The sequence below is a fragment of the Fulvia fulva genome, chromosome 4 (genome assembly GCF_020509005.1).
Source record: "Fulvia fulva chromosome 4, complete sequence".
NCBI lineage: Eukaryota > Fungi > Ascomycota > Dothideomycetes > Mycosphaerellales > Mycosphaerellaceae > Fulvia > Fulvia fulva.
This window is the reverse complement of record NC_063015.1, coordinates 4,221,792-4,249,223: the sequence shown is the minus strand read 5'-3', so window position 1 is coordinate 4,249,223 and position 27,432 is coordinate 4,221,792. Positions and strand designations below refer to the sequence as shown.

Below are 27,432 nucleotides of genomic sequence, written 5' to 3'. Positions count from 1 at the left end.
CGGTTCGGAGTATGTGGCCTCCCGGGCCAGCAATATGGCAGCACCTTCCCGACTCATGCGACGCTGTTCTCTGTCACCATGGCGGTCTGTCGAAGTCGTGGTGTGCGGATGGCTTCGATGCTTCGATCGGCGGCATTCCAAACAGCCTCGCGTTGCCATGCCGGAGTGAATGTCGATGTGGTGATGATGAGTGAGCGTACATCGGGGACCGAGCTGGAGTTTTCGTGTCGAAGTAGAAGCAGTCAGAGCGGGAGCATCGCGTCCTGTTCCTTGGATGTGCTCCATCAGAGTTTCACTGGTATGTCAGTCTCGGCAGCCGCCGCTTGCGGTGTAGAACCTACCTCGTCCTCTACAAAGGCACAGTACTGTGTTTCGCGTCCGCTTCCGATGGCACGAGGTTGTGCGTGGCCGCAGTGGCAATGGCAACACCAGCAGTGGCGAGGCTCCTATCGGCTCCACGGTCAGCGCTCCGTTGACCCCTTGATATGATCAGACGACAGGTGGATCGATAAGTTGTCAGGGACTTCATAGGAAGCGAACGACAACGCGTGCTTCTGGGATGCGCTTGCCGATTTTGATACGTCCGTCGTCCGAGTCCTCTCCACTCGGGTCCGGCCTGCGGATTGAGGCTCCGCGGCACATCGGCGCCAGCGAAAATGCCCAGGTGCTTCCTTCAGTCGGCGCTCTCGGCAGCAAAAGCTTCCTCGACATGGTGACATTGTGCGGGGATCATGCACACACACCTATCTAAGCAGAGTGCGTCATGGCGATGGGAATGCTGCGTGAGGCTGAGAAGGACCAAGGATTGCAGACGATGCTGCACGCCGCCACTGACACAATCGACTTCTCCGCCGACGTTTGGGACAGCCTCGGCGGGAGACCGAGAAAATCCGTCGAACCCCCTGCAAGATATGCTTGGTATGTGCATGCACGGCATGTTCAAGCATGCGAAGCAGTGCAAGAGATAGCCACAAGCTTCGCCGCACCCCAGCAATCGCCGCACCCCAGTGACTTTTTATCATCAACACCACCAACATTGCTCATATCAACTTGATTCTTTTCCCAATGTGTTCGCAGCCATCTGTTTCCATATTCTGCATACTCATATCGCGTAAAAACACGTTGTGCTGCCGAGAGGTTGGTGTTGACGCTTCGGCATGGGATTTTGGTGAGAGCCCCACCAAAGCTTCATGCGCCCGTGTCGAGATTCACGCGTTTCTTGCTTTCTCACCACCTCACCACATACAACAACACACCATGGAGCCCACTATAGTGCCCACAGGCTCTCAAATTCTGTATTCGCGATGCTATTCTGAGCAATTTGAGCTACATATCGTGTATTTTGAGCGTGTGTGGCAATTGATACAAGCCAGCAACACCATGTGTCGGAACGCGAGAATCCGAGCTGGGGTGCGGCGATTGCTGGGGTGCGGCGAAGCTTGTGGCCAAGAGATACGCAAAGCTCCCGATCCAAGAGAGGATGGCGCCGGCTTGGCGACTTGGTACAGATGCCACTGCCAGATGCCAGATGGAGCCCTCTCACGCGACAAAGTTTATTACATGCACGTGTACGGTGGACACTGATGTGTGCTGCATCCGACAACGCTAACTGCGTCATCTCCTGCCGTCTCACACACATGAGTCTCACAGGTCTCATGTGAGCCATGCACGCCATGCCACCTTCGTGCTTTCTTGAACTCGAGCTTTCCTCTTCTCCGCCCTTTCGTCTCGACTGTCCTTCTTCCACACTTTCACCTCGTGCCAGAATCCGACTATTTGGTCATCTATCCATGAGCTTGCTATTGGCACACTAGCAGCATTGCTACGCCAACGATCCACCATTCCTCCGCCATCAACCCATCAACATGCCGGCGCACTTTTCCGAGGATCCGCCTCAGGTCTTGAACCAGGCAGACCTCGACATGGCCAACGAGAAGCTCGAACACGAAGACACTGCCCACGATGATACATCACGCTCTAGCAAAGCCGAAACGAACAACAACGGCATCGCCACAACCAAGAGCGAAGGCGAACAGCTGGAGAAGTTGGGCACATACGACAAGCGCGACCTGACTGAAGACGATTGCTACGATGACCTGGGATTCTCCTTTCCCACCATGAAAAAGTGGTACATCCTCAGTGTTATCTTCATTGTGCAAGTCTCCATGAACTTCAACACCTCGCTCTACTCGAACGCGATTCCCGGCATCGAGGAAGAATTTGGAGTTAGCGCACAAGCTGCACGATGTGGTGCCATGATCTTCTTGGTCATGTACGCATTCGGTTGCGAACTGTGGGCACCATGGTCTGAAGAGTTTGGTCGATGGCCGGTCCTTCAGCTCTCGCTCTTCCTGGTCAACATCTGGCAGATCCCCGTAGCACTTGCTCCAAACTTTGCTACAATCATGGTCGGTCGAGCACTCGGAGGTCTCTCTTCCGCAGGAGGCTCCGTCACCTTGGGCATGATCGCAGACATGTGGGAGTCCGACACCCAGCAGTATGCGGTCGCGTTCGTCGTCTTCTCGTCTGTCGGAGGATCCATCCTGGGCCCCATCGTGGGTGGTTTCAGCGAAGCGTACTTGGACTGGACATGGTCCATCTGGATTCAGCTAATCTTCGGAGGCGCTGTGCAAGCACTTCACTTCTTCACCGTACCGGAGACAAGGACTACGAGAATGATGAACAAGATCGCAAAGAAGAGACGCGCCGGGGGCGAAACCAACATCTGGGGTCCAGACGAGCTGGTTCCATACAGCCAGCGATTCTCAGCCAAAGAGATCCTGGTCACATGGATCCGACCATTTAAGATGTTCTTGACTGAGCCCATCGTTCTGGTCTTGTCCCTGCTTTCCGGATTCTCGGATGCCCTGATCTTCATGTTCATCCAATCCTTTTCTTTGGTTTACAAGCAGTGGAACTTCTCCACAGTTCAGATTGGCCTGGCATTCATCCCCATCGGAGTTGGATACGTTCTTGCTTGGATTCTGTTTATCCCAGCCATTCGTCGCAACATCAAGGAGCGTGAGGCTAAGCCTGATGACGAGAAAGCACAATACGAGTCACGTCTTTGGTTCCTGCTCTACACAGCTCCATGCCTACCAATTGGCCTGATCGGGTTCGCCTGGACGATCCAAGGACCACCCATCCACTGGATCGGTTCTATGATCTTCGCCGCTATAGTTGGTATTGCCAACTACTCCATCTACATGGCCACTATCGACTACATGATCTGTGCCTATGGCCCATACTCGGCATCTGCCACTGGTGGAAATGGCTGGGCCCGTGACTTCCTGGCCGGTGTGCTGACCGTCCCGGCAACACCATTCTTCACCAACATCGGAGCGAGCAGCGGCAAGAACCTGGAGTATGCCAGCACCATTCTGGCCTGCATATCCTTCGTCTTGGTCATCGCGGTATACGTCATCTACTGGAAAGGACCCCAATTACGAAAGCGCTCGCCATTTGCTCAGCGTCTTGCCGATCAATCCAAGGAAGAGGGCGGTCGTAGAGCGAGCGTCGCGTCTGGCTACGCCGGTTCAAGACGTGCTAGTAAGTATCTTCATCCTTCGCTTCCTCCCACAGATCCTAACATAATCCCAGGTGCCATCGACCGACCAGGCGTCGGCGAAAGAAGCTACAGCCAACAACAACGTTTCTTCGGCGAGACCCGTGTCACGCCAAGAGGTACACCACGCGGCACGCCTCACGCAAGCAGAGCGAACAGTGTCGTCAGACAAGGCAAATTGGGTGCCAAACGCGGAGTCTAGAAACCTGACCTACCGCCCCCAATCCGTCACGAACCACAATCTCTGCCACGGTCTACAGCCCGTTGGGGTTGGGTCCCTCGACTATCGCCGTTGAGGCAGGTGACAAATAGAAGCCCATCGAAGGATCTGGTAAGGAACACAGGATCCCCAAGCAAAAAGTCATCAACGGCTCATAAAGCAGCACAAGCGAGTGGTGGACTGCCGACCCAAGAAGCACGGGGCAGCGACTCATCTGACGAAATATTATGGGAAACTCTGAGCGAGGCAGCGCAGGGCGAGAGCAGTTCATCGGCTGCGAGAAGGGCGAAATGGTCGAGAGACCGCCGGAGAATTGCGGCTCGGTCTGAAGAGCCCATTGATGAGCAGAGTTCGAACAGCGACGACGCCCATTCATCTCGGGAAAGGAGAAATGCTATCACAAATGTGCCACGAGCCGACGAGCCATGGACGGATGCTATCACGAAGGCCATTGTGAGGCAGCGAATGAGTCTGACGAGGCTGGAAGATGGTCAGCTGGCGCGAGATACATGACGTCCACAAGAGAGGGATAGGGGACGATGACTTTAGCGGTTCTCGAAAGAATACAAGTGACGTTATAGATACTGTCCATATAGTATACAGCAAGAACAAGAGCAAGGTTGCCTTGAGGCATATCTTTACGATTTCTTAACGTGATCCGCCTGTACACTGTACACGTCCGTACAAGCGTCTCTCGCGAGCAATGTGCAAGTAATGTAACTCGTCCATCTGAAGAAGCGCCTCCGCCTCACTTCCCACAGTTCACTCAATCGCTATCACTCGAACTACTCGACTCCGCATCATCGCTCTCGAACCACAGGGGATCGCCGTTAGCTTTCCGCTTGGGCAAGAACTCGTCCGGGTCGCGCCTCTTAGGCGGCGGCGGCATCCAGTCCTTCTTCTTCAGCAATGCCTCACGTTCCCTTGACATCGTGCCCAGCGTACCGACAAATGCCGCTGTCGCAGCCAGTCTCGGAGTACTGGTACGTGCTTTCTTCTCGGAAGTGGGCACGTCGTAGGGTGAGGGCCTTGCTTTGTTGGAGGAGGATGGGGATTTGGTCGGTGGCGCATATCCGTGTCCATCTGTCTTTCCCTGCATGTGTTGTCGCAGGGACGGGAGTTTACCAGGCGTGCTTCTGTTTGTGCTGCTGGTGCTGGGAGTTTCGATCTTCTGGGGAGCCTTGTCATCGGCGAGGACATCTTGGGGTTTCGCGTCTGACTTACTCTGTATACTGTCAGTGCGTGAACGCGATCGTGACGCGCCAGCACGATATCCCGTGCGTGATCTCCTCCGGGCACGCTGCTCGAGGTCAGGCTTGACGGGCTCATCTCTCTCTGAAGGACGTACCTTGTTCCGAGACTCGTCAGTCCGGACGGACATTGCTGAGTCGTCGGTAGATTGCTCAGACTCTTGGATGGCGTTCGAGCTGGGCACTTCTACTGTTACCGGTGGTGTTGCTTGAGACAGTTGCATCTCCAGAAGTGCCAAGTCGTTAGCGGCCTGGGCGTTGTGGTTCTCTTCATCAGAGCCGGAGTCAGACTTAGACTCGGACTCTTCATGATCATCTTCAACTTTGCGATTCTCAGCGGCGTTGATGACAGCTCTCTGTTCGCCTTCATCTGCGCCTTGAGCTCCTCCTACACCCTCCTCCTCATCCGACTCTTCGACTTCCTCGATCTGGCGATCGCGCACCATATCCTCGACTTCATCCTCCGAGATATCGTCATCGTTGCCCGGCTCTTCATCGCCGAAGTTCATTATGTCGCCGTTCGTGTCGGCAACATCCTCTTCTTCCGTGATCTCCCAATCACTCTCACGTAAGACTTCCTCGTCTGCCGCTTCAGTGCTTGGAACAAGCGTCTTGCTTCTCGGTGTTCGACGGTTCTTGCGGCGAGCGCGGCCGTCTGTGATTGCTCTGCGTAGACGCCTCTGTATCCTTCGGACCTTGATGTTCTCAATCATATCTTGATCTTCATCAGTCACTGCATTGATCATATCCATATTGTCTTGCAGGTCCTCGCGATATCGCTTTGCCTTCTCTTCGTCGCCATCGGCCTGTGCCATGCATATTCTCCATCGTTCACTCTCGGGCTGGTCGCGAAAGATGCCCTTCTGCTGTGTGGATATTTGAACACGAGGGGACGCTGCCAGAGTTTGCGGTTTCGTCTGTTGTACATGCTCTACCTTCTCCGTACGTGCCTCAACTTCTTCTCGTGCTGGGAGCTGGACATAAGCTGTCCTCATCTCCGGCTCGACTTGTGGAGGCGGCTGCCGACGAGCGAGAGCGGCTTCTGCCGGTGAGCTTACCGGCTGTGTGCTCGCTGCTGGCGCACTGCTACTTGGTATGACACCGAGATCTTCCAAGCGACGCAGCTTCTGATTTACAGCTTCGAGCGATCGGTCTCGAGAGAAGTAACGCTCGTGAATCGCACGATTGTCAAGACCACCAGCACGACCTAGCCGCAGTTTTGAAACCTCGTCATCCGACCAGGTCTTGATCTCTTTCCTTGAAGGTGTCGCAACCGGTGAGCGGCTGGCTTTATCAGGGTACTTTCGCTTGAGCACAGCGCGGCGACCTCTGACAGCACTTTCTGTCCTTCGAGAGTTCGGTAGCTGAGACAGAACCTTTTTGGCAGACCAGCCTTGCTGCATGCCCTTGAGCACGACACGATCCTCCGCTGGTTGCCAGTCCATGGGAGCTGCCCCCTTTCGCTGAGAGCTTGTGAGCTCGGTGAAAGCATTTCTCTGATTACTGGTGGGCAGCTCATAGTCATCAAAGTCCTCTATTGGGTCCTCTGATACCTCTTCCGTGGGTACCTCAGCATTGGAGTCCGGAGTCGGCGGCGCAAGTCGTCGTCGCTTGAACGCAGGTTCTCCCTTCGTGGTTGCAGGCGTTCTCACAGGCTTGGGCGGCACCTTGAAAGCCTTGCTGGTATATAGATAGAGCTCCGCCCCTGTCTGCCCCGATCCGAACAGACTTTCAATCTTGTCGCTGGCGAACATCTCTGCGCCATGCTTGTCCGCAAGAGTGTCCAAACTGAGCTCCGTCTTCTGGGGGCTTGATATAGCTTCGAATCGCGCCTGTGCGGCTTGTAGCAGATCGGCAAACGTCTTGTCGCCCTCGATAGGCACTGGCACGGTTCGTATGGCATTTTCTGAGGTGCGTTGCCGGTCGGCTGGCGGCAGGATGTGGATGGCAAAATACATGGTGGGTGGTATATCGTCGACGGTAGGTGCTGCAGCCCTAGCGCCTCGTGGTTGCACAAGATATCGACATCAAGTTTTTTGGGGTGAGGTGCTTTACGCGTGAAGGACGCGAAAGTAGAAAGCGCGATTCACTCTGACAGCTTCGTTAGCGGAGAAAGAAGGCGCGCTAGTGGCATTGAGCCGGCGCTATTATTTGCACGAGCAACCATATCCTTGCACTTCATGTGCACCTGCTCTCGACGTCAACTCTTCGACGACGGCACCATCTTTTGTTCCGTGACACAACTGTGCTCTCCATATCTACCGCTGACGCCCTCGTCGGTTACCCGCGCTGGCTAACGGACTGTCTAAGGTTGTGGTGCAGCTGGAGATGCTTCCACTCCTGGCACCAGTTCCCAATCCTTGTCTCGCGAAACAACAGCGAGGGCTGACAAGTGGTATGAAGCTGCTTTTGACCACATGGGCCGCGTGTGTAAAGATCTCAAATCGACATTATCATCGAAAGCGCCGGAACCACGCAAACGATTTCGTTCTTTGTCCTTCGTCCTTGGTTTGAGGTCATGTATAAGTTGCACCATCCTTCATAGCACCGCCATGCCATCAAGAATTCCACCCTGCTTGGCTTACTCAAGTCATGGCAGACAGCATCCGACTATATGTCGGCAGCTTGCCCTACCAAGCTCGGCTCTCCGACGTGGAAGACCTCTTCTCTCAACACAAAATCGCAGTGTATGACCTGGCCCCTTCACCCACCGCCCATCCTCAGGCACACCAACTCACAAATCCACAGACAAAATATCGATATCTTCATCGACCCCTTCACAGGCCGCAATCCCGGCTACTGCTTCATAGACTTCTGGACCCCCAACGATGCCCGCGAAGCTTTAATGTGCCTTCCAGGCTCCCTGGTCCGCGGCAGACCAATCAAGATCAACCTCAACACCCGCAAGCACCGCAATGTCAACCCAAGCAGACTCTCTCAAGGTCGACCTACAATCATCTACGACCGCGGTCATCAAGTGGATATCGTGCGTACGCGCCCGGTAGACGATCAAGACTATGCCTTCGACCGCTGGGACAAAGTCAAAAGTAACTCCAATCCTCAAGCACACTGGACAGCGCCCACGGAAGAGAAACGACGACTTTACGTCGGTGGACTTCCGCGGATCCCATATCAGCGGGCTGTCAATGCGGATATGATGGATCTTTTCCAGGATTATAATGTTCAGGCTGTGAGTAAGATCATCTCTCCTCATCCTTCGATGCACAACGAGCCTGGGTCGCACTACTACTGCTTCGTTGACCTAGCCACCGCGGAGCAAGCGGAACAGGCAAAAAGACTTCTCGACGGGGCTTTAACACTGTATGGTGGTCTCTTCAAGATCTCGTTGTCTCGCAAGTCGCATCGGCCAACGAAAGTGGAACGAGAGCAGCTTGGCATAGTCGATGAAACGGTCAGAGAAGACCGCCCTGCGCGGAACTTGGCTGGGAACTGGAGGCGCGCCGATTAAAGCGCGGGAGAAGCGTATGCACACCACAAGAATCACTCGTGTTCATCTAGGTACATTATCTACAACATCAGCCATGAACATCATCAACATCTGAACTCGCCCGGCTCGCTAGGAACAGCACATTCCCAGCTACAAGCAGTCCGTTTGAATGGCAAAACTGCCTCTTGCGTCAGCTCCGTCTGCGATGGGAGCCCATTGTGCCAGTACTCAACCCACTCTGCCCGTGGAATGATAAAGCTTCGATCACAAGTTGAGCAGGACCTGTTGCCCACTTCTAGACCCTGGGCCGCACGCCCCAACGCGGCTTTTACAGAGGCGGGCATGGTAGAAGGTAAATCGTCCAGGTAGTAGACCTTTTGCACAGTGCGCAGTGCTGTTTCGAATAGTGAAGGTGTGGTCGATATTGGTCCTGGAGATGGCTGGCGATCATCAATGACCGCTTGAAAGTCCTCGTCTTCCCTATTGAGTCGTCGCATGGGCGTCCCATCAACACTGAAGTAGTGCACTCGCGAAGAGGCGAGGTATATCAGTTCCTCGCGGCACACGCTTACTTCTTTGCCTGCTCGCGACAGTTCCTGCAGGGCCTGTATCCGCAACGCTCGCCCGAGCTTCAATCGCAGCTCGAGTTCCGAGCGCAAGTCTAGAGGCCCATCTTGTAGGTATGCTTCTCTCAGCTCCTGGAAGTATGTCCGCGTATCGCCATATCGACTCAGCTCCCCGTATGACACTGCCGGCTTTGGCAGTGCTGCTAACGGAGATGGGCCAGTGATGCTAGTTGGCTCGAGTAAAGGATTCGGTCGCACGGTGACCTGATTGTGGTTGCCGTTGCAGTCGAAGAGATGGAAGAGCTCCCAGGGTAGATATTGAATGTTGTTGCCTCCAATGTTGAGCTCTCTTAGCTTGTGTAGCCGGTCGCTACATGGAGGAATCTCCGTGAGCTCGTTGTTCCGCAGACTAAGGACCGTAATATTCTCGAGATTGAAGAGCTCAGGTGGTAATGAAATCAGCGCGTTCCTCGCCAAAAACAGCTTGATCGAAGGTGTCAACGCGCTAAACTCGTCTTCCGATGGCGGCTCCGTCGAGTTGATATGCGAAGGCCGAATAAGCTGATGCAGCGGCTGAAGCGTAGCAGGCGATATCGCTCGCAGACCAAGCTCTGAGAGATCAACACTCTCCTTCCCAGTCTCTACACAACGCTGCACAATATCATTCGCCATCTGTTCCGCTCCTCCCAGCATAACCTGCTTCTCCTCAACCTCATCCTGACCCGCTAGCTTGCGCATTCTGTTCTGACTCGATAGCATGCTATCAATACTACCATCACTCCCCATCCACACTCCACTATCCACATTCCTAAACGCATCCTGCCTCAGCCCGCTCTGCGCTCCCTTCTTAGCGGACCCAACATTGTACCAAGGCCCTCGCACCATCTTCTTCCTCTTCGGTCTGTCATAACTCGCCAGATCCTCAACTCCGCTATTGTCCTCTGAAAATAATGGATCGCTGGACAGACTGTTTTCGTCCTCGGGCTCGGTCCAATGGCGTTTGCGACTCGGGAGAATGGATGTTGCCGGCAGAAGTGGAGGTGATGATGGAATTTCCTCCATTGCCTCTGTTGGGAGAAGAGACGGAGGCGATGAAGGCAGAGCCATCGCGAGTTTGGGGTGCTCGGATGCTCGCCTGGTGTGGGAAAAGAGGAAGAGAAGGAAGAGGAAGCTGGTGCGATAAGCAGACGCGTGTGGGTGGGACGTTGGACGCGACTTCTCCACAACAACTTCGGGACCATGACGCTGATCGGCCGAGATCGACATCGATCAGCCACGATTAGGAGCGGTGCAGCCACAAATGCTTCAATTCGTTTATCATTGCACATGGGATACCATCGGTGCCACGAGTACAGAAGTATTGGACGGTGGGCGCTACTATGCGTAAAGAAGCCTCGTCAGTAGCTAGGATCAAAGCTCTATGCTCGAGATGAAAGCCTCTTGTTATGCCACCCAGGACGTATGCTGCTTCGCATCTGTATAGTACACAGCCAGTTTCTCCCTGGCGCGCCGATGGCTTCGAATCCATGCATGTATGTCGCGCCACGCTATCGTCCTCGCAACGCCCTTCATCATCTATACGGTCTGAGTACCGTAGCCTCTGATCTTATCCGCGAAGTCCCAGCTCTGGTTCTCGAGTTTCTCATCCTCCTTCAGCTCCACACCCTTCTCATCGATCACAGCAATGCTGTATTCGTTCATGCTTCGTGCATCTCTGTAGAACAGCACCTTCATGCAGTCCTTGACAGTCTGTACGGCCTGCTCTCTGCTCAACTTCTGGCTCGCCTCCTCATCCGGAACCGCACGTCGCAGAATCGGCTGTGCCAGATGTGCACCGAATCCAGTAGCCATCGTCGGTGCGCTGAAGGTTGTGCCGAGCAGATCTGCGGATGCGATGAATGGCTTGTTCTTCTCATCTAGACCCGCCACCAGCAGAGCGTTCCACAGCGGGTTGAAGTCTGTCCGCCTCTTGTACATGACCTTAGCCAGGTATGTGTGCAGGTTCTTCGCGCTCATCATTGCTGGATCGGCAGCCTCCTCGTCGGCGGTGTGTGAGCCTGACGAGTAGTTCTCCTCCACATCGAGTGATTTGAGCAGGCGGTCGAGATACTGCATGTCCGAGACATCACCTCCGACACCGACCACTGACTTGCGGTTGAAGGGCTTGAGGCGATGGACGTCGGTGAATCGTGCGAGTGAGCCATATGATGCGAGGTTGTCTGCTGCGATCACGACGCCGGTGCTGAACTTGAGGGCGATGACTGAGGTGCCGGTCACGATGGGTTGTTGTGTGTGCTGGATGGGCTGCTGTGTGCCGCCGTGCGACTGTGGGAGGTAGGATGGGTTGTATGCGCCGTAGATGTCATCTCTGGGCTGAGTATCATGTTAGTATGTTTGACCAAGTGATGGTTCAATACTACGTACTCTGCCCCAGACTTGAGGAAGGTGGTTCATGTCGGCGGCTTCGAATGCGGAGATATGCGTGTGTCGGTTTTTCGAACAGAGATGGAGATTCGGTGGTGCTGTGTGGTCGTCGTGGGTGTGGTTGAAAGTGTGATGTTTCGAGATGATTGCTGTTGAAGCGGCAGGCAGCTCGACCGCGTCAAGCTGTTGCTGACTCGCGAAGTTTTGCCGGGATCTGAACTTCCAATACTTGCATGTGCTTTACATTTCCGCGCCTCGAACACGAACCACATCACTCGGCATACTCGCAGATATGAACGCTCTCGTCGGCTACGGCAGCAGTGATGAGGAAGATGACATTCAACCCGAGAAGCCAGCAAAGGTAGGCAGCTGCTACACATACGGAACTGAAAAGCTATGGATGCCTACTAACGTTCGAGACTGTCAGATAGCAAAGACCGCTGCTAATACACCCTCCTCGACGACACAGACAACGAGTGGTTCGTATTCTCCCATCGCATGGATCAGAAAAGAGACTGACCCCATCAAGCTACGCCAGAAGTTGCACCAAAACCAAATGCGCCTGCACCACAGCCAGAAGTGCCATTGAAGACAGACCAGCGACTCGACACCACATCCCCGCCGCCAGGACCATCTGCAGGACCAGCTCCGGCAGTAGCTGCACCCCAGCCAGACGATAGCGCCCTAGGCTCACTCTCGCCCTACACCTTCGAACGCCAACGCCTCCGCGAACTCACAATGCCAACCGTTCCCAATTTCGACATACCTGACTCTCCCCGTCCTCCTGAACGCAACAGCGAAGAAGCCGCAGTACTAGCTGCAACCACCAAGAAGTTCGATCGCTTCCTCGAACTGAAGAAGCAAGGCGTACACTTCAATGAGCGGCTGCAAAACTCTTCCTCACTGCGAAATCCCAGCCTGCTACCCAAGCTCATGGAATTTGCGGGGATCAGTAAGGAGGATAGCTATAGGAGTAGCCTGCCTGAGGAGGTTGCGGTCGCTGTGAAATGGCCGGAGGAGTGTTATATTGAGGGGTTGATAAGGCAGAATGAGAGGAGAGAAAAGAAGAGGGTGGCGGAGAGGGACAAAGTGGATTTTGTGCCTGCGGCGAGCTCGAAGTCTGCTGGGTCGAGTAAGGTGGGAACGCCGGAGGGTGGTGGAAGGGGTGAGAGGAGGAGTAGATTTGATAGGAAGTAGAGGCTACGCACAGGAGTCGATTGTTCCCAGGCTGAAGGAGCGAAGGGAGCACCCGACGGATGATGGACGCGTCTTGGTGGCGCTGCTGCACTCAAGGAGAGATGAACAGCAAAGTGCAGGGAAGCCCGTAACCGAGAAGTCTCTACTTCGCACGAGCGCGGATACTATCACGCCTTACCCTCCTGCGAGGCCCTGAATTGACTAAAGCGCGTACATTTGCCGGTTGCACATACATCAGGTCGATCGGTGTATTGCTCGCTCTTTCCTTGTGTGATAAGTGCTGCCTGGCGGGCCTAAGCGCGACTGTCCAGGTTCACATCCTCAATCTTCTACACCGACGTCCCTCTACAATACCACACAACATCGTACGGCACCCAAAACAAGAATGGCGGTACCACGGGAGAAGGTACAGGCGGTAAGGAAGCGTCTCGACCCTCTCGCTCCAACCATGGCGTGGACGCCACCTGCAGATGGCCGCTGCGTCTGGGACAAGCTGCCTGCAGAACTGAAGGACATCGTCTTCGAGATGGCGTACGTTCCGAGCAAGCCCATTCAACCACTTTCGAAGTTCATGTGGGATTGGCAAGAAGGTCAACTTCGTCAAAAGAACGGCGAGGACTATTGGGTATCATCCACACACCCGTAGGGAGGTGCTGGACTAACAGAAATCAGCCAGGACGTTTCTTCACCATCGCCGAGCAACGCTTCATGGTCAGCCGCGAATGGTGCTCAGCGGCCCTCAAGGTCTTCTACAAGCACGCCACATTCTACCTCAAGGACGATGAGGTCCTCTACCATATCCTGGTCGACATGGACAAGGACGGTTGGCCACACCCTTACGCAGAAAGCATCACCTCCATCGTGGTGCCAATTGGAGTCGAACCTGAGGATGGATGGGTCATACCTAATCCTGACCCAGATGTGACTCCAGCATGTTTAGTGAGAGTCGTTAACGCATGTCCGGCCTTGATGCGACTGGAAGTCCGATACACGAAAGACGTCTTCCAGTCCGACTTCGGATGGTTGGAGCCGGAGGACTTCAACGACGCAGGCGAAGCTGACTGGACTAAGCTTCACCTGTTCACAGAACTGTCGAGCCTTCACGGCATTTCCGACTTGAGCCTCGTGCCCATTGAAGAGGGGCCTGGCAAGTGCCAACCATCTTGCTACGATACTTTTGTGTGTCGTGAGTGTGTCAAGCGACCATACCGAGAGGTCACGGATGAGCCGACTCTAAACGATTTCAAGAGGATGGAAGACTTGCTGCGACCTGTGGTTGCTTGACCACCGCCAGATACTGACACGGAACTTCACTCTGGAACGCCGGACGAGGTTGATTCCGAGCTGGTCTGAAAGGCGGAAGTCGTCATGGGAGACGATAGCGGCAGCGACGTGATGATGAATAGACTGCTCTCCAGCAATGAGAGCATATCTCGCCCGCGGATGACACATAGTGTGCTTATAGCTCAGGCTTCGGAAGTAATAACTCGCTTTTGGAATGCTCTAAAGCTGGTGGCATCGCAATCGCACTGAACTACCTCCAAGTAGCAGAAAGACTCAGCCCTCCATCATTTTGGCATCCTCCTCGCGGTCCACGTAGACCATCTCCGCATTCTCATCTCCGACTTCGTTTTCACCTCCGCACTCATCATCAGCCTCGCCTTCGCTGAGCTCCGCGATATCTCCACCATGGCCCTCCTTCTCACGCTCCCCGGCCTCTCCCCTCTTCTTCCACACCAAAGCCTCAGCACAAGGATCTCCCAGCGAGCCCTTCACAATCCCTGGAAACTCCATCGGGTTCTTATTCACCACATCCCACGCCACGTCTGCCTCTGCCATGCTCGCATACTCCAGAACCATAATTCCATCCTTAACATACCCCGCTCTCAATGGACGTGGCATGTCTGGGTTAAGTTGCTGAAGCGTTCCAATGATAGTCTCAGGGTCCTTGAGGTTCGAGGTGAGGTTGTGGAGGTACATGATGCGAGTCAGGCCCTTAGGAATGGCGTCTCGAAGGAAGTAAGTGGAGATTGATCGTGTGGGAGTCTTGAGTAAGAGGACTTCGGCCTGGGTGGGAGGGTCGAGGGAGGAGGTCGTGAACAGGATCGGGTGGTGTTGCGTATGCTTGACGAATTTTGAGGCTTCGCGACCTGATATGAAGATGATACTCACCGTGTTGGTATCGATCGGTGGGGCCGTACGGAAGTTTGCGGTGTCGTGATATGCTGAGGAGAAGATCTTACCGCCGCGGACTTTGTCGAGCACCTGAGCCAGAGTAATGGTCGGAGGGACGCCAGTGATGAGCACGGTCCGATACGCATTCGGGTCTTCTAGTCTTGGCTTGTAGAAGAGATTCTGCTCATGCATGGGGTAGTATGTGCGTGAGTAGTTGTAACGAGTAACCTTCGGTGGGGAGTCACGGCGTGCTGGTGCCTCTCCCCGGTCGTCTTGAGCAGCCACCCCGAAGGCCGGCGTAGGCGGTGCTACGACATAATCATCCTCGGGAGTCTGGCGTCGTGGTCGAGATCTCTGACCTCCGCGTGTGGCTGTCGTGCTGAAAGCCTTCGCCTCCTCAAGGCTCGCATTGTAGGCGGGCCCAAAAGACCATGGAGTCCTGGGCTTATCTTCGGTGCTCTGGGTTGCTTGGATGGGAACGTCGCTGGCGAGAGGCTCGTGTTCGGGACTGCTAGTCCGAGTCTGATTCGTGAAGGCAGCTGGGTCTGCGTGCACAGACAAGGCGAGCGGGTTGAATGCCGCCGCAAAAGTAGTCGGTGCTCGGATGGTGCTCTCGCTCTCTTGGGCAGAGACTATGCTCTCAGAGCCGCTGTGCACTACACCAGATTGATCCGCTGCATCGAGTGCAACATTTCCAACTTCCACCAATGCAACGCCTCCGCTGGCCGTGGTTGTGCTGTTGAAAGACGATTCTGCAGTCTGTGCTGCCTCCTCGTCGTCGTCGAACAAGATCTCGTCAGGCTTAGTTGTGCCTGAGGTGAACGAAGTCTCTGCCAGTAGCTTTGGCTCATCATCCTGCTTCTGGACTGCTTCTGCCGTTGGTGCCTCTTGCTCCTTCTCATCTTCAGTCATCTTCGGACTCTGCTTGGCAAGGTAAGCCGGCCGAATTGTCTCATGGTAATAATTCTTCCACTCCTCGGCGCTGTGCCTCGGATGTTGCTTGCCATACTCCTCCCAGTACTCCACGATTTCTGCTTCATCCTTGTCCTCGATGAATATCGCAGCACCCATGAGACTCTGTCGTTCCCAGAAAGCAAAGTGTGCCGGACCATTAGATTCGCCTCTGGAGGCACGTGGACCCCGAAGAGGGTTGGAAGAGGTGGGGGAGGGAGTCTGGAAGAATGTTTCGTTGCCATCACTGTCCGTGAGGATGAATCCTGACTTGCTTCCTGCAGGAGTGGAACCTGCTGTGCCGCTGGCATGTGATCCGGCGGGCTCACGTGCTGATGAATCGAAGGAGGTCGTGCCAGTGATGCCGAGGCCGGTGGATGTGTTGGCAATCTTCTTGTGTCGAATTGGCCGGCCGACCATTTCTGGAATTCTGGAGCGGTGATCCTCATCTTCACTGCTCTCGAGAGGCGGAGTAGGGTCAGCCTTCGTGGTGGTGTAAGTAGGGGTGGCGGTGGGACTTGGCGTGAAATCGTCTTCCAGGTCGAGAAGGTTCCCTGACTCCGACACAGCACTATCGGTGGCTCGGTGGTACGAGAATGATTGGGAGTGGTCACGACCGGAGCGCAGAGTTCTGCGGACGCCGTAAGCTGTCCTGGAGCCAATGCGCCGGGAACTGGGAGTTGGGCTTCCGCAAGTGATGGTGAGTAGACTCTTCAGGTGAGCGTTCTCGCGAAGGACTTGCTCGTGAGCCTTCTCGAGCTGCTCTAGTGTAACATTGGTACGTGGTGTCCCCGATAGGCTCATGCGTTCGAGGAGGTAGTTGGTGGACCTGTGAGCTTGGTCAAGCTGCTGTTTGACGAGACGCAGCTCGGCCTGAAGCACTGCGTTGCGACAAAGTAGCTGGTTGTTGTGATCCATGTTGGTTGCCATGTTGTTGGTAGTATTGGCGGTGTGCTGGTGCAGTATGTGGGCAATGAGTGTTGGTTGTGTAGACGAATGAAGAGTGGTAGAAGTAGTTTCTTCACGCCAATATGAGTGGGTCTCGCGTCTTCGCGGCATGTGAGTCCCCTTGTGGTGAACGTTCTTGAAACAAGATCTGAAGCGTTGGCTGGGTCCTGATCGGGTCGGTGAGGCTGTCCCTTCATGCGTTTTTGAGCAGATGAAGAAATCCGTCCAGTCAGTAATAGCCAGGCCAGATTCATGCACTTATAGACCGCTCTCCAGATCGGTAGCATATCTCCACCCTTGCGATGGCTCATCACAGGCCTAGCCGTACGCGATACCACGATATGACCATGTAGCACATCTATTCAAGTCCATGGACCTGCTCACCACTGCAGTGTTCCCGGACCAGACCTCCAATCCAGACCTGTTCGACTTCCAATTCTATAGGCGAGTAGAGTCCTCGAGACCATATCTCGTTGCGCCAGGATCCGTCGTTGAGAATGAAGCGCGACGCGCCTATGTCTCCGAGTGTCTGCAAGATCAAATCCATATTGTTAAGCGTAGCGACCGAGCGCTAGCCACACCGGAGTACGAGCTTGCGAGTACGTAGGTGAGGCGTCAGCGAGGTAGTGAAGCTCTATACCAGCCCTCAACTAGCCTTGGCGCCCGCTCTGATTGGTCAACTTTCAAGTTTTAGGATCACGTGACCTACCGCACTGTGCCTGTTGGCGAACTCGCAAACATATACTCGTCGCTAACGCCTATGTCGTCGTATAATAAGCACTGTACGTCGGGTAGCGTTAGCGTGGATCGCACGCTACTTTGCAGTCTAGAAGGGTTGGTAGAGAGCTCCACTCCGCTACGCTTACCTTTGGAGGTTCACAACCGCCAACAGCACATTTAACACAATTGGGGCCGATGCTAAGTGCTTTGGTCAAGTTCGAATGCAACAGGACTTGGACTGTCCAAGTCGATTACAATCATACCTGAATTGTGCCTTACTCGAGTATACGATAGTGAAGAGGTGACGCTCCAAGACAAACGCCTGAGTGGACCAGTCGTAAGCAGATCCAGCAGCATCGCCATGCTATGCCTCGCGGAGATGTCGAGCTGTTCGCTACCCTTGGGCTGACCCCAATCTGATATAGGAAGCTTCTAGTTCAGTCTTGAAGTCTTTCCTCGGTAGCTCGAGGGTCATGCGCTCCATGTCGGTAAAGAAAATCGTCCGCTGGTGAAAATAACTGATATTTCAAAGGACACCAGCTTCAGCTAGTCGCAAGCGCGTCCGGCTACATTGACTATTGTAAACCCGTGGAGATACTGATCTGACCTTGATCACTTCGAACGGTACGAAGTCACGCGTGGCGCAGGGGGTTTGGGAACGCTCTCCGTCTAGCTCAGAGTTGCTGCGCGTGCGGACGACCGTTAGAGACTTCTGTGTAACAACTCGAAATAGAAACAGCGGCGCCGGATCTGCTCCAGTACTTTACCTTATCTATAATACGCGAGGTTCTGCTATACCTTAAGTTGCGTAATTGTACACTCCTAATAAATTATATTATGTTTCAAATATAGAAGAATATATAAGTTAACTATAGATAGATAGATATTTCATTAAGCTGTTATAGTGCCCTTTGGCCTATATAGCTATACTATCTTGTTTTCGTATATATAGAGGGGAGACCGTATTAGTAAAAACCCCTCCTCCTTCCCGCCTATCTTTTCCCTCTCGTTCTCGTCTTAGATTTCCCTTATTAAGGGTACGCTAGTATTATAGGCCTGCTCTAATAACTACCCTATCTACAACCCCTCTAACTTCCGCCTCTTATCTATCTACTCCTCCGTCTCGCTAGCTAGGCTAAACTACTAGAGGCATCCCTACTATAATATCTACCGAGAGATTCGGCGAATATTACCTTTATCCCTAATAATTGACTTATAGTCTCTCCTCTCCGCTTAGTACCTCTAATTTCCCCTACTACTCGCCTACTACGGGTATCGTAGTAGTATATATTCTAGGTTTTACGATAGGTAGCTATACTAGTAGGCTAGGCTTTAGATATCTAGTACGCGTCTCCTAAATAGGTAGGCCCTTAATCTAATATATTCGGACCTAATTTAGAACGCTATACTTGCTTCGGCCCTTATTAGGTCCCTATATAGCTAGTAGATATAAGCTAAAGGAAGCGACTCTTTCGGGTACTAGGACGAGGACCATTCAATCGATAGCCCTTATCAAGACGAGCAATCTACTCAAGCAGTAGCGACCCGCCTGCGCTGGCGGCGGCGCAATTGTGATACAAAAAAAAACCCCCAAAACCGAGGTCCCCTTCCCCTGAAGGCAGACCCTAGAATTGCGGAGTTGCGGAGGACAACTGCCCAATTAGGAAGCGCGACCCCGAACAACAGCGAAGGATGGCAACCAACGAGAGCCATAGCCTTGCGAACATTCTGCACCAAGAGTCAAACCGGGGAACAAACCAAGAAAAAACCCAGGACACAAGCCAAGGCCCACTATACAGAAAGCAGAGGCCAACGACAAACAACACAGCGTGGACGACCCTATATACGGAGGCGGAGAACTTACTAGGGGATGACGAACACCCAGCCCGGGCATATAAGAACACCATAGCACAGCTACTAGGAGCGCTAAAAGCGCTATCATACCAAATCCCGAAGACAATCCAACAAGTAACACAGAAGGCAGCCCAGAAACCAACTACATGGGCAACAGTAGCAGCAGGCAAGAATCAACCCCCTCCGAAGGAAAGTAAGGCGGTACGCCTATACATTACTGATCCGGCGGAGAAACAAGAAATCGCAGCCCTAACAAGCAAGGAGATTGTCGACAGAATCGGCCAAAAGGAGGTAGTTGGGGCGAGGGTAGAAGCAACAGGCGTAGTAAGACTCTTTACCGCACAAGAGTCTGATAGACGAAAGCTGGAGACCTATAAGGAGTGGACTACTAAAGTCGCGAAGTCGGCACGAGTCTCCCACCAACAGTATACCGTCATCGCCCACGGGGTCCCTAGGACATTCAAGGTCGAAGACCTTCCCCACCTCCAAGTACAGAACCAGAACACCTCCCCAGGAGTACGACTAACGAAGGCGGCATGGCTGCACAAGACAGTAGACCGAGAAAAGACGCATTCATCGCTTATTATTTGGGTAGAGACAGCGGAACAAGCTAACCAGATATTAGACAATGGGCTATTCTGGAACTGCGAGAGAATGGACACGGAGATCCATCAGAGCAGCCACAGGGTACTACAATGCTTCCAATGCCAACAGTACGGTCACATAGCCTCAAAATGCGGGGAGAAGACCCCAAGGTGTCCTCACTGCGCAGGCCCACACCAGGGAAGGGAATGCCCAAAAAAGGAGAGCAGGTGCGCATGCTGCGGCAGAAGGCACCCAGCGTATTCAAGCCAATGCCCGGCTAGAATAGCAGCACAAGAACGAGCGAGACAAGCAAGGATCTCTACACCAGCTAGGTACCCCCAACGACAACAGGAGGGACCTACCGTGTACAAGGGCTTCGAGCCGAGCAAAAGGAAGAGGGCAGAAGAGACGAACAAGGGAACCCAACCGCAAACGCATCCACCTCCCGGTCGGCCTCGACACCTTAACCGGGCAGCCAACGAACTAGGCCAAATGCGAATCTTTGGGGCGCCCCAGCGGCCCCAGGGCCAGCCGGACAGCGAGATACAGGCTCAGGAGACACAGCAGGTCAGCACGGAAATGGACCTCACGGATAACGAATGATACTATACGACGACATCACTATCGTACAGTACAACGTAAACAAAAGTAGGGACAAGGTCCAGCGCCACTTTCTACAAGAGCTAGACCCGCTACGGCACCACGTTATTGCGGTACAGGAACCATGGATCAACCCCTACGTAGGACTCCCAGCCACTTGTAATGACCGGAGATACCACACCGTAATCGCGGGCCAACGAGGCGTCAACCCGAGGACATGTATATACGTAAGCAAGACTATAGACCTTGAGTCGTGGAAGGTTATACTACCGCAGCAGGGCAACCTAGGAGACATAACATCAATCCAGATCGACACGACACAAGGCCCTATCCAGATCCATAACGTTTACAACCCGCCACCGCGGGGTCGGACGAGTAGGGAACTAGGAACCCTCGCCCACCTAGAGCGGACCCTAAGCCAAGACACGAAGCAAGTACTCCTCGGCGACTTCAACCTCCACCACCCACAGTGGGGACTCGAATTCACTCCCCCGCACGCATTTCTAGGGGGGAAGCTACTGGACATAACCGCACGCTACGGAATGGCCTTAGTAACACCAAAGGGAACAGAGACGTGGAAGGGGCCCTTAATCTAATATATTCGGACCTAATTTAGAACGCTATACTTGCTTCGGCCCTTATTAGGTCCCTATATAGCTAGTAGATATAAGCTAAAGGAAGCGACTCTTTCGGGTACTAGGACGAGGACCATTCAATCGATAGCCCTTATCAAGACGAGCAATCTACTCAAGCAGTAGCGACCCGCCTGCGCTGGCGGCGGCGCAATTGTGATACAAAAAAAAACCCCCAAAACCGAGGTCCCCTTCCCCTGAAGGCAGACCCTAGAATTGCGGAGTTGCGGAGGACAACTGCCCAATTAGGAAGCGCGACCCCGAACAACAGCGAAGGATGGCAACCAACGAGAGCCATAGCCTTGCGAACATTCTGCACCAAGAGTCAAACCGGGGAACAAACCAAGAAAAAACCCAGGACACAAGCCAAGGCCCACTATACAGAAAGCAGAGGCCAACGACAAACAACACAGCGTGGACGACCCTATATACGGAGGCGGAGAACTTACTAGGGGATGACGAACACCCAGCCCGGGCATATAAGAACACCATAGCACAGCTACTAGGAGCGCTAAAAGCGCTATCATACCAAATCCCGAAGACAATCCAACAAGTAACACAGAAGGCAGCCCAGAAACCAACTACATGGGCAACAGTAGCAGCAGGCAAGAATCAACCCCCTCCGAAGGAAAGTAAGGCGGTACGCCTATACATTACTGATCCGGCGGAGAAACAAGAAATCGCAGCCCTAACAAGCAAGGAGATTGTCGACAGAATCGGCCAAAAGGAGGTAGTTGGGGCGAGGGTAGAAGCAACAGGCGTAGTAAGACTCTTTACCGCACAAGAGTCTGATAGACGAAAGCTGGAGACCTATAAGGAGTGGACTACTAAAGTCGCGAAGTCGGCACGAGTCTCCCACCAACAGTATACCGTCATCGCCCACGGGGTCCCTAGGACATTCAAGGTCGAAGACCTTCCCCACCTCCAAGTACAGAACCAGAACACCTCCCCAGGAGTACGACTAACGAAGGCGGCATGGCTGCACAAGACAGTAGACCGAGAAAAGACGCATTCATCGCTTATTATTTGGGTAGAGACAGCGGAACAAGCTAACCAGATATTAGACAATGGGCTATTCTGGAACTGCGAGAGAATGGACACGGAGATCCATCAGAGCAGCCACAGGGTACTACAATGCTTCCAATGCCAACAGTACGGTCACATAGCCTCAAAATGCGGGGAGAAGACCCCAAGGTGTCCTCACTGCGCAGGCCCACACCAGGGAAGGGAATGCCCAAAAAAGGAGAGCAGGTGCGCATGCTGCGGCAGAAGGCACCCAGCGTATTCAAGCCAATGCCCGGCTAGAATAGCAGCACAAGAACGAGCGAGACAAGCAAGGATCTCTACACCAGCTAGGTACCCCCAACGACAACAGGAGGGACCTACCGTGTACAAGGGCTTCGAGCCGAGCAAAAGGAAGAGGGCAGAAGAGACGAACAAGGGAACCCAACCGCAAACGCATCCACCTCCCGGTCGGCCTCGACACCTTAACCGGGCAGCCAACGAACTAGGCCAAATGCGAATCTTTGGGGCGCCCCAGCGGCCCCAGGGCCAGCCGGACAGCGAGATACAGGCTCAGGAGACACAGCAGGTCAGCACGGAAATGGACCTCACGGATAACGAATGATACTATACGACGACATCACTATCGTACAGTACAACGTAAACAAAAGTAGGGACAAGGTCCAGCGCCACTTTCTACAAGAGCTAGACCCGCTACGGCACCACGTTATTGCGGTACAGGAACCATGGATCAACCCCTACGTAGGACTCCCAGCCACTTGTAATGACCGGAGATACCACACCGTAATCGCGGGCCAACGAGGCGTCAACCCGAGGACATGTATATACGTAAGCAAGACTATAGACCTTGAGTCGTGGAAGGTTATACTACCGCAGCAGGGCAACCTAGGAGACATAACATCAATCCAGATCGACACGACACAAGGCCCTATCCAGATCCATAACGTTTACAACCCGCCACCGCGGGGTCGGACGAGTAGGGAACTAGGAACCCTCGCCCACCTAGAGCGGACCCTAAGCCAAGACACGAAGCAAGTACTCCTCGGCGACTTCAACCTCCACCACCCACAGTGGGGACTCGAATTCACTCCCCCGCACGCATTTCTAGGGGGGAAGCTACTGGACATAACCGCACGCTACGGAATGGCCTTAGTAACACCAAAGGGAACAGAGACGTGGAAGGCCCGTACTAGTGCAAGCACGATCGACCTATGCTTTCTATCTCGAGAACTTGAAGAGAGACTAGTCCAATGCCGACCGAACTACGCGCTAGAAGCCTCCTCAGACCATATCCCTATCCAAACGACGCTAGGGGTGAAGGCGATAGAGGAGCCAGCAAACGAACCACGCCGTAACTGGAAGAAGGCACGCTGGGACGACATAAGAGGCTTCCTAATAGCGAACCTACCACAGCATAGAGAACTCGAGACGACAGCTCAGCTAGATCAAGCAGCGGAACAGATTACCTCGGTCATATGGCAAGCAGCGGAACAATACACGCCGTTACTCCGGCCCTCAACGCAGCAGAAAGCCTTCTGGACCCCTGAATGCTCTACGAAGGTAAGGGAGGCTAGAAGGGCAAGGCGACAGTGGACGAAGGAGCACACCCAAGAGACGTGGGAGCAATACTGCCACGCGACACAAGAGAAGAAGGCACAGATAAGACGCGATAAGCTGCAGGACTGGAGAGCGACGATCGGGCTCGTTACAGAAAACCCGGAACAGATGTGGAGACTTGCTAAATGGGCACGACTACCTGAAGAGCAACAAGCCCCTCACTTCCCCCCAATCGTAGACCGCGAAGGGATTGCCCAGGCTACGCCCCGGGGCAAGGCAAAAGCGTTAGCCGACCATTTCTTTTCGACGCAAGTAGAGGCAGACCTTACGGACATCGACCCGAGCACATACCCGGAACCCCTGGACATGGATTGGGCGGTTAGCCCTAACACAGTAACAGGAGTCATAAGTAAGCTAAAGGGACGAAAAGCCCCAGGCCCAGACAGGATACCAAACGTACTGCTAAAAGAGTGTAGAGAAGAGATCGCGCCGAGCCTTGCAAACCTATTTACCGCGTGCCTACGGCTAGGGTATCACCCGAAGCCGTACAGAGAGTCTATGACAGTAGTGCTACGCAAGCCACAGAAGGAAGACTATACTCAGCCCAAGTCGTACAGACCAATAGCACTTCTAAATACGATAGGGAAGGTCCTAGAAAAGATAGTAGCCCAGAGACTTACGCAGCTTGCCGAGGACAACCACGTACTCCCAGCAACACAGATGGGGGGAAGAAGCCAGCGATCGACACTAACAGCAATGGAGCTAATTACGGAGCAAATCCAGACCCTCTGGCACTACGGCAGGAACCGAGCGGCGTCCTTACTATCCCTCGACATCGCAGGGGCCTTCGACAACGTCTCACACCAAAGGCTAATACATATCCTACAGCAGAAAGGCATCCCCCAGTGGGCAACGTCGTTCGTCTTCTCCTTTCTCCAGGAACGGACGACATACCTAGTCCTAGGAAGGTACACGTCCGACCCGGTGAAGGCAGAGACTGGAATACCTCAGGGATCTACTCTCTCCCCTATCCTGTTTCTAATATTTATGTCGGATCTAATCCCCCTACTCACCTCTCCGCAAACCTCAGCATCGGGGTTCGTAGACGATACAAACATCCTAGCCTGGTCAGACTCGACAGAAGAGAACTGTCGCCTCCTTGAAGATAGGCACAAGAAATGCGAGGAGTGGGCAAAGAAGCATGGTGCCCGGTTCGCCCCTGAAAAGTACCAACTTATACACTTCAGTAAAGCGAGAACACACCATAATATGAAGGCGGCGGTAAGAATCCAAGGCTACGAGACCAAGCCATCAGCGGAGCTACGAGTACTAGGGATCTGGCTCGACCCGAAGCTAAGCTGGAATGTACAGATTAAGAAAGCCCAGAGTCGAGCGCAAGTCAATGAAGCCTCGATAAAGAGGCTTACGGCATCTACATGGGGAGCAACATTCGACAAGGCAAGAGTAATGTATAAGGCGATCGTCAGACCAGCTATGTTGTACAGGGCACAGATTTGGGGAACAGGAGGCGCAGGCAAGCCGATCCCGAAACGGATAGAGCAACCCCTAAACAGGACACAGGCAGGCAACCTACGTAGGGTACTAGGCGCATACAAGACAACGTCAACAAGCACGGTAGAAATGGAGACAGGAATACCACCAATCGGCCAGTACATCCGGGGAATGAGAATTCAATACGCGGCAAAGACGACAGGTTACCTAGCACAAACCACGATCCAGGAGGCAAAGAATAAGATAGAAAGCCGCTACCGGAGAGGGGCAGGATATAGGACAAGCCAAAAAGAGGATGACCTTACGACCTTTACGGCCGTACAGACAAGCACCGAATGGCTAGCACGAAAGGAGGAGGAGCGTAGGACTCGCCAGGCCGGCGGGAGCAAGGCTAAGACCCAAAACCTAGCGGAACAGATAGCGAGCTGCCTATGGGAGCAGGACTGGAAAAGGAAGCCCCCTAAGACAACAGGCCCGATAGCGCTCCGAGCCTTCCAGAGACACAATTACCAGCTATATAGGGACCTGACAAGGGCCGAAGCAAGCATAGCGATCCAAATCAGGTCCGAACACATTGGATTAAGGGCCTACCTGTTCAGAAGACGCGCACTAGACATCTATAGCCCAGCCTGCCAGTGTGGCTACCCATCGCAAAACCCAGAACATATGCTACTACGATGCCCGCAGTGGGCGAGAGGCAGGGGAAATTGGAGGCACCAAGCGGGAAGGAGAGACTACAAGTCAATTATTAGGGACAAAGGCAACATTCGCCGAATCTCTCGGTGGATACTACAGCAGGGATACCTCCAGCAGTTTAGCCTCGCGAGCGAGACGGAGGAGTGGATAGACAAGAGGCGGAAGCGAGGGGGGTTGCAGATAGGGTAGTCATCAGGGCAGGCCCATGACACTAGCGTACCCCTAACAAGGGAAATTTAAGACGACAACGAGGAGGAAAAGACAGGCGGGAAGGAGGAGGGGTTTTCACCAACACGGTTTCCCCTCTATATATACAAAAACAAGATAGCATAGCTGCATAGGCCAAAGGGCACTACAACAGCTTAATGAAATATCTATCTATCTATATAGCTAGTAGTTATATCTCTAGAAGGCTTAGAGTACTATCGGGCCTATTGTCTTAGGGGGCTTACTTTTCTAGTCCTACTCCTATAGGTAGCTCGCTATCTATTCCGCTAGGCTTTAGGTCTTAGCCTTACTCCCGCCGGCCTAGCGAGCCCTACGCTCCTCCTCTTTTCGTACTAGCCACTCGGTACTTATCTATACGGCCGTAAAGTTAGTAAGGTCATCCTCTTTTTAGCTTATCCGATGTCCGGCCCCTCTCCGGTAGCGGCTTTCTATCTTATTCTTTACCTCCTAGATCGTAGTTTATACTAGGTAATCTATCGTCTTTACCGCGTATTAAATTCTTATTCCCCGGATATATTAGCCGATTAGTAGTATTCCCGTCTCTATTTCTACCGTACTTATTAACGTTATTATTAAATAGGTACGGGTAGATAGTAGCGGAGTAGAGTAAGAGATCAATCTTTAACTAACTAATAGCACGAGTATGTAGCAATATATTAGGAACCAATATGTTGATTATATTAGATGTCTATCTAAGCTAAAGGAGAGAGAAGGTATCTCCCTATAAGCTAAGTTATCGTAGATGCCTTAGGCTACTAGATCACTTCCTAATTGTTAACTCCCTTTAAGATACTACATCTTAACACTCCTACTTATCTCGTATAGGAGGTTATAGTCTGCTTACTTCCTGTTAATAGTACTTGGACCTCTTTATGACAGGTTAAGCTAGCTTATAAACCTCTAGAAGTATAGACTAGTCTTTGGTTTTATAAACCCGTCTATAACTATCTTAGAGGTTAGGGTATACTTAATAGTAATAAGCCTCCTCTACTGAAATTTCCTAATAGCGTTATAGGTAATGTCAATATACTTCGACTTGTTATAAATATGTACATCTTTTACTAGGGTAAGGGCAGCTTAATTGTCACCTCTTAATTGGACTAGTCTTAAATTTGATATAGTCTCCTAGTTTCTAGTGATTCTTAGTTAATAGGAACAGTCTCCTACTAACTCTAGACAATCTATTTCTCTTAGCAGTGAAGCTAGGAATTAGGACTGCTTTATATATACATTTATAGCTATATATTCAGCCTCTATTATAGATGTTACTATAGACTTTTG

At 53.0% G+C, this 27,432-nt stretch overlaps 8 protein-coding genes across 8 annotated transcripts; 4 read left to right on the top strand and 4 right to left on the bottom strand.

Moving 5' to 3' along the window:
* Nucleotides 1-1,865: 1,865 nt before the first annotated feature.
* On the top strand, nucleotides 1,866-3,767 carry CLAFUR5_04873 (MFS-type transporter oryN; the record flags this gene model as incomplete). Its single annotated transcript, XM_047904021.1, has 2 exons — nucleotides 1,866-3,549; nucleotides 3,601-3,767. 2 exons carry the CDS (start codon nucleotides 1,866-1,868, stop codon nucleotides 3,765-3,767), a joined length of 1,851 nt encoding a protein of 616 aa, XP_047760657.1.
* A 784-nt stretch (nucleotides 3,768-4,551) lies between these two features.
* Nucleotides 4,552-6,993, bottom strand: CLAFUR5_04872 (uncharacterized protein; the record flags this gene model as incomplete). Its single annotated transcript, XM_047904020.1, has 2 exons — nucleotides 4,552-5,010; nucleotides 5,134-6,993. The coding sequence occupies 2 exons, from the start codon at nucleotides 6,991-6,993 to the stop codon at nucleotides 4,552-4,554; spliced, it is 2,319 nt and encodes a 772-aa protein (XP_047760658.1).
* Nucleotides 6,994-7,627: 634 nt separating this feature from the next.
* On the top strand, nucleotides 7,628-8,504 carry CLAFUR5_04871 (uncharacterized protein; the record flags this gene model as incomplete). Its single annotated transcript, XM_047904019.1, has 2 exons — nucleotides 7,628-7,722; nucleotides 7,784-8,504. 2 exons carry the CDS (start codon nucleotides 7,628-7,630, stop codon nucleotides 8,502-8,504), a joined length of 816 nt encoding a protein of 271 aa, XP_047760659.1.
* An 83-nt stretch (nucleotides 8,505-8,587) lies between these two features.
* CLAFUR5_04870 (uncharacterized protein) lies at nucleotides 8,588-10,156 on the bottom strand (the record flags this gene model as incomplete). The annotated part of the gene is made up of 1 exon (XM_047904018.1): nucleotides 8,588-10,156. One exon carries the CDS (start codon nucleotides 10,154-10,156, stop codon nucleotides 8,588-8,590), a length of 1,569 nt encoding a protein of 522 aa, XP_047760660.1.
* A 468-nt stretch (nucleotides 10,157-10,624) lies between these two features.
* CLAFUR5_04869 (Proteasome subunit beta type-7) lies at nucleotides 10,625-11,503 on the bottom strand (the record flags this gene model as incomplete). Its single annotated transcript, XM_047904017.1, has 2 exons — nucleotides 10,625-11,422; nucleotides 11,474-11,503. 2 exons carry the CDS (start codon nucleotides 11,501-11,503, stop codon nucleotides 10,625-10,627), a joined length of 828 nt encoding a protein of 275 aa, XP_047761411.1.
* Nucleotides 11,504-11,765: 262 nt separating this feature from the next.
* On the top strand, nucleotides 11,766-12,670 carry CLAFUR5_04868 (uncharacterized protein; the record flags this gene model as incomplete). Its single annotated transcript, XM_047904016.1, has 2 exons — nucleotides 11,766-11,952; nucleotides 12,003-12,670. The coding sequence occupies 2 exons, from the start codon at nucleotides 11,766-11,768 to the stop codon at nucleotides 12,668-12,670; spliced, it is 855 nt and encodes a 284-aa protein (XP_047761410.1).
* Nucleotides 12,671-13,055: 385 nt separating this feature from the next.
* On the top strand, nucleotides 13,056-13,954 carry CLAFUR5_04867 (uncharacterized protein; the record flags this gene model as incomplete). Its single annotated transcript, XM_047904015.1, has 2 exons — nucleotides 13,056-13,295; nucleotides 13,343-13,954. 2 exons carry the CDS (start codon nucleotides 13,056-13,058, stop codon nucleotides 13,952-13,954), a joined length of 852 nt encoding a protein of 283 aa, XP_047761419.1.
* A 273-nt stretch (nucleotides 13,955-14,227) lies between these two features.
* CLAFUR5_04866 (uncharacterized protein) lies at nucleotides 14,228-16,726 on the bottom strand (the record flags this gene model as incomplete). Its single annotated transcript, XM_047904014.1, has 1 exon — nucleotides 14,228-16,726. One exon carries the CDS (start codon nucleotides 16,724-16,726, stop codon nucleotides 14,228-14,230), a length of 2,499 nt encoding a protein of 832 aa, XP_047761418.1.
* Between the last annotated feature and the right edge of the window lie 10,706 nt (nucleotides 16,727-27,432).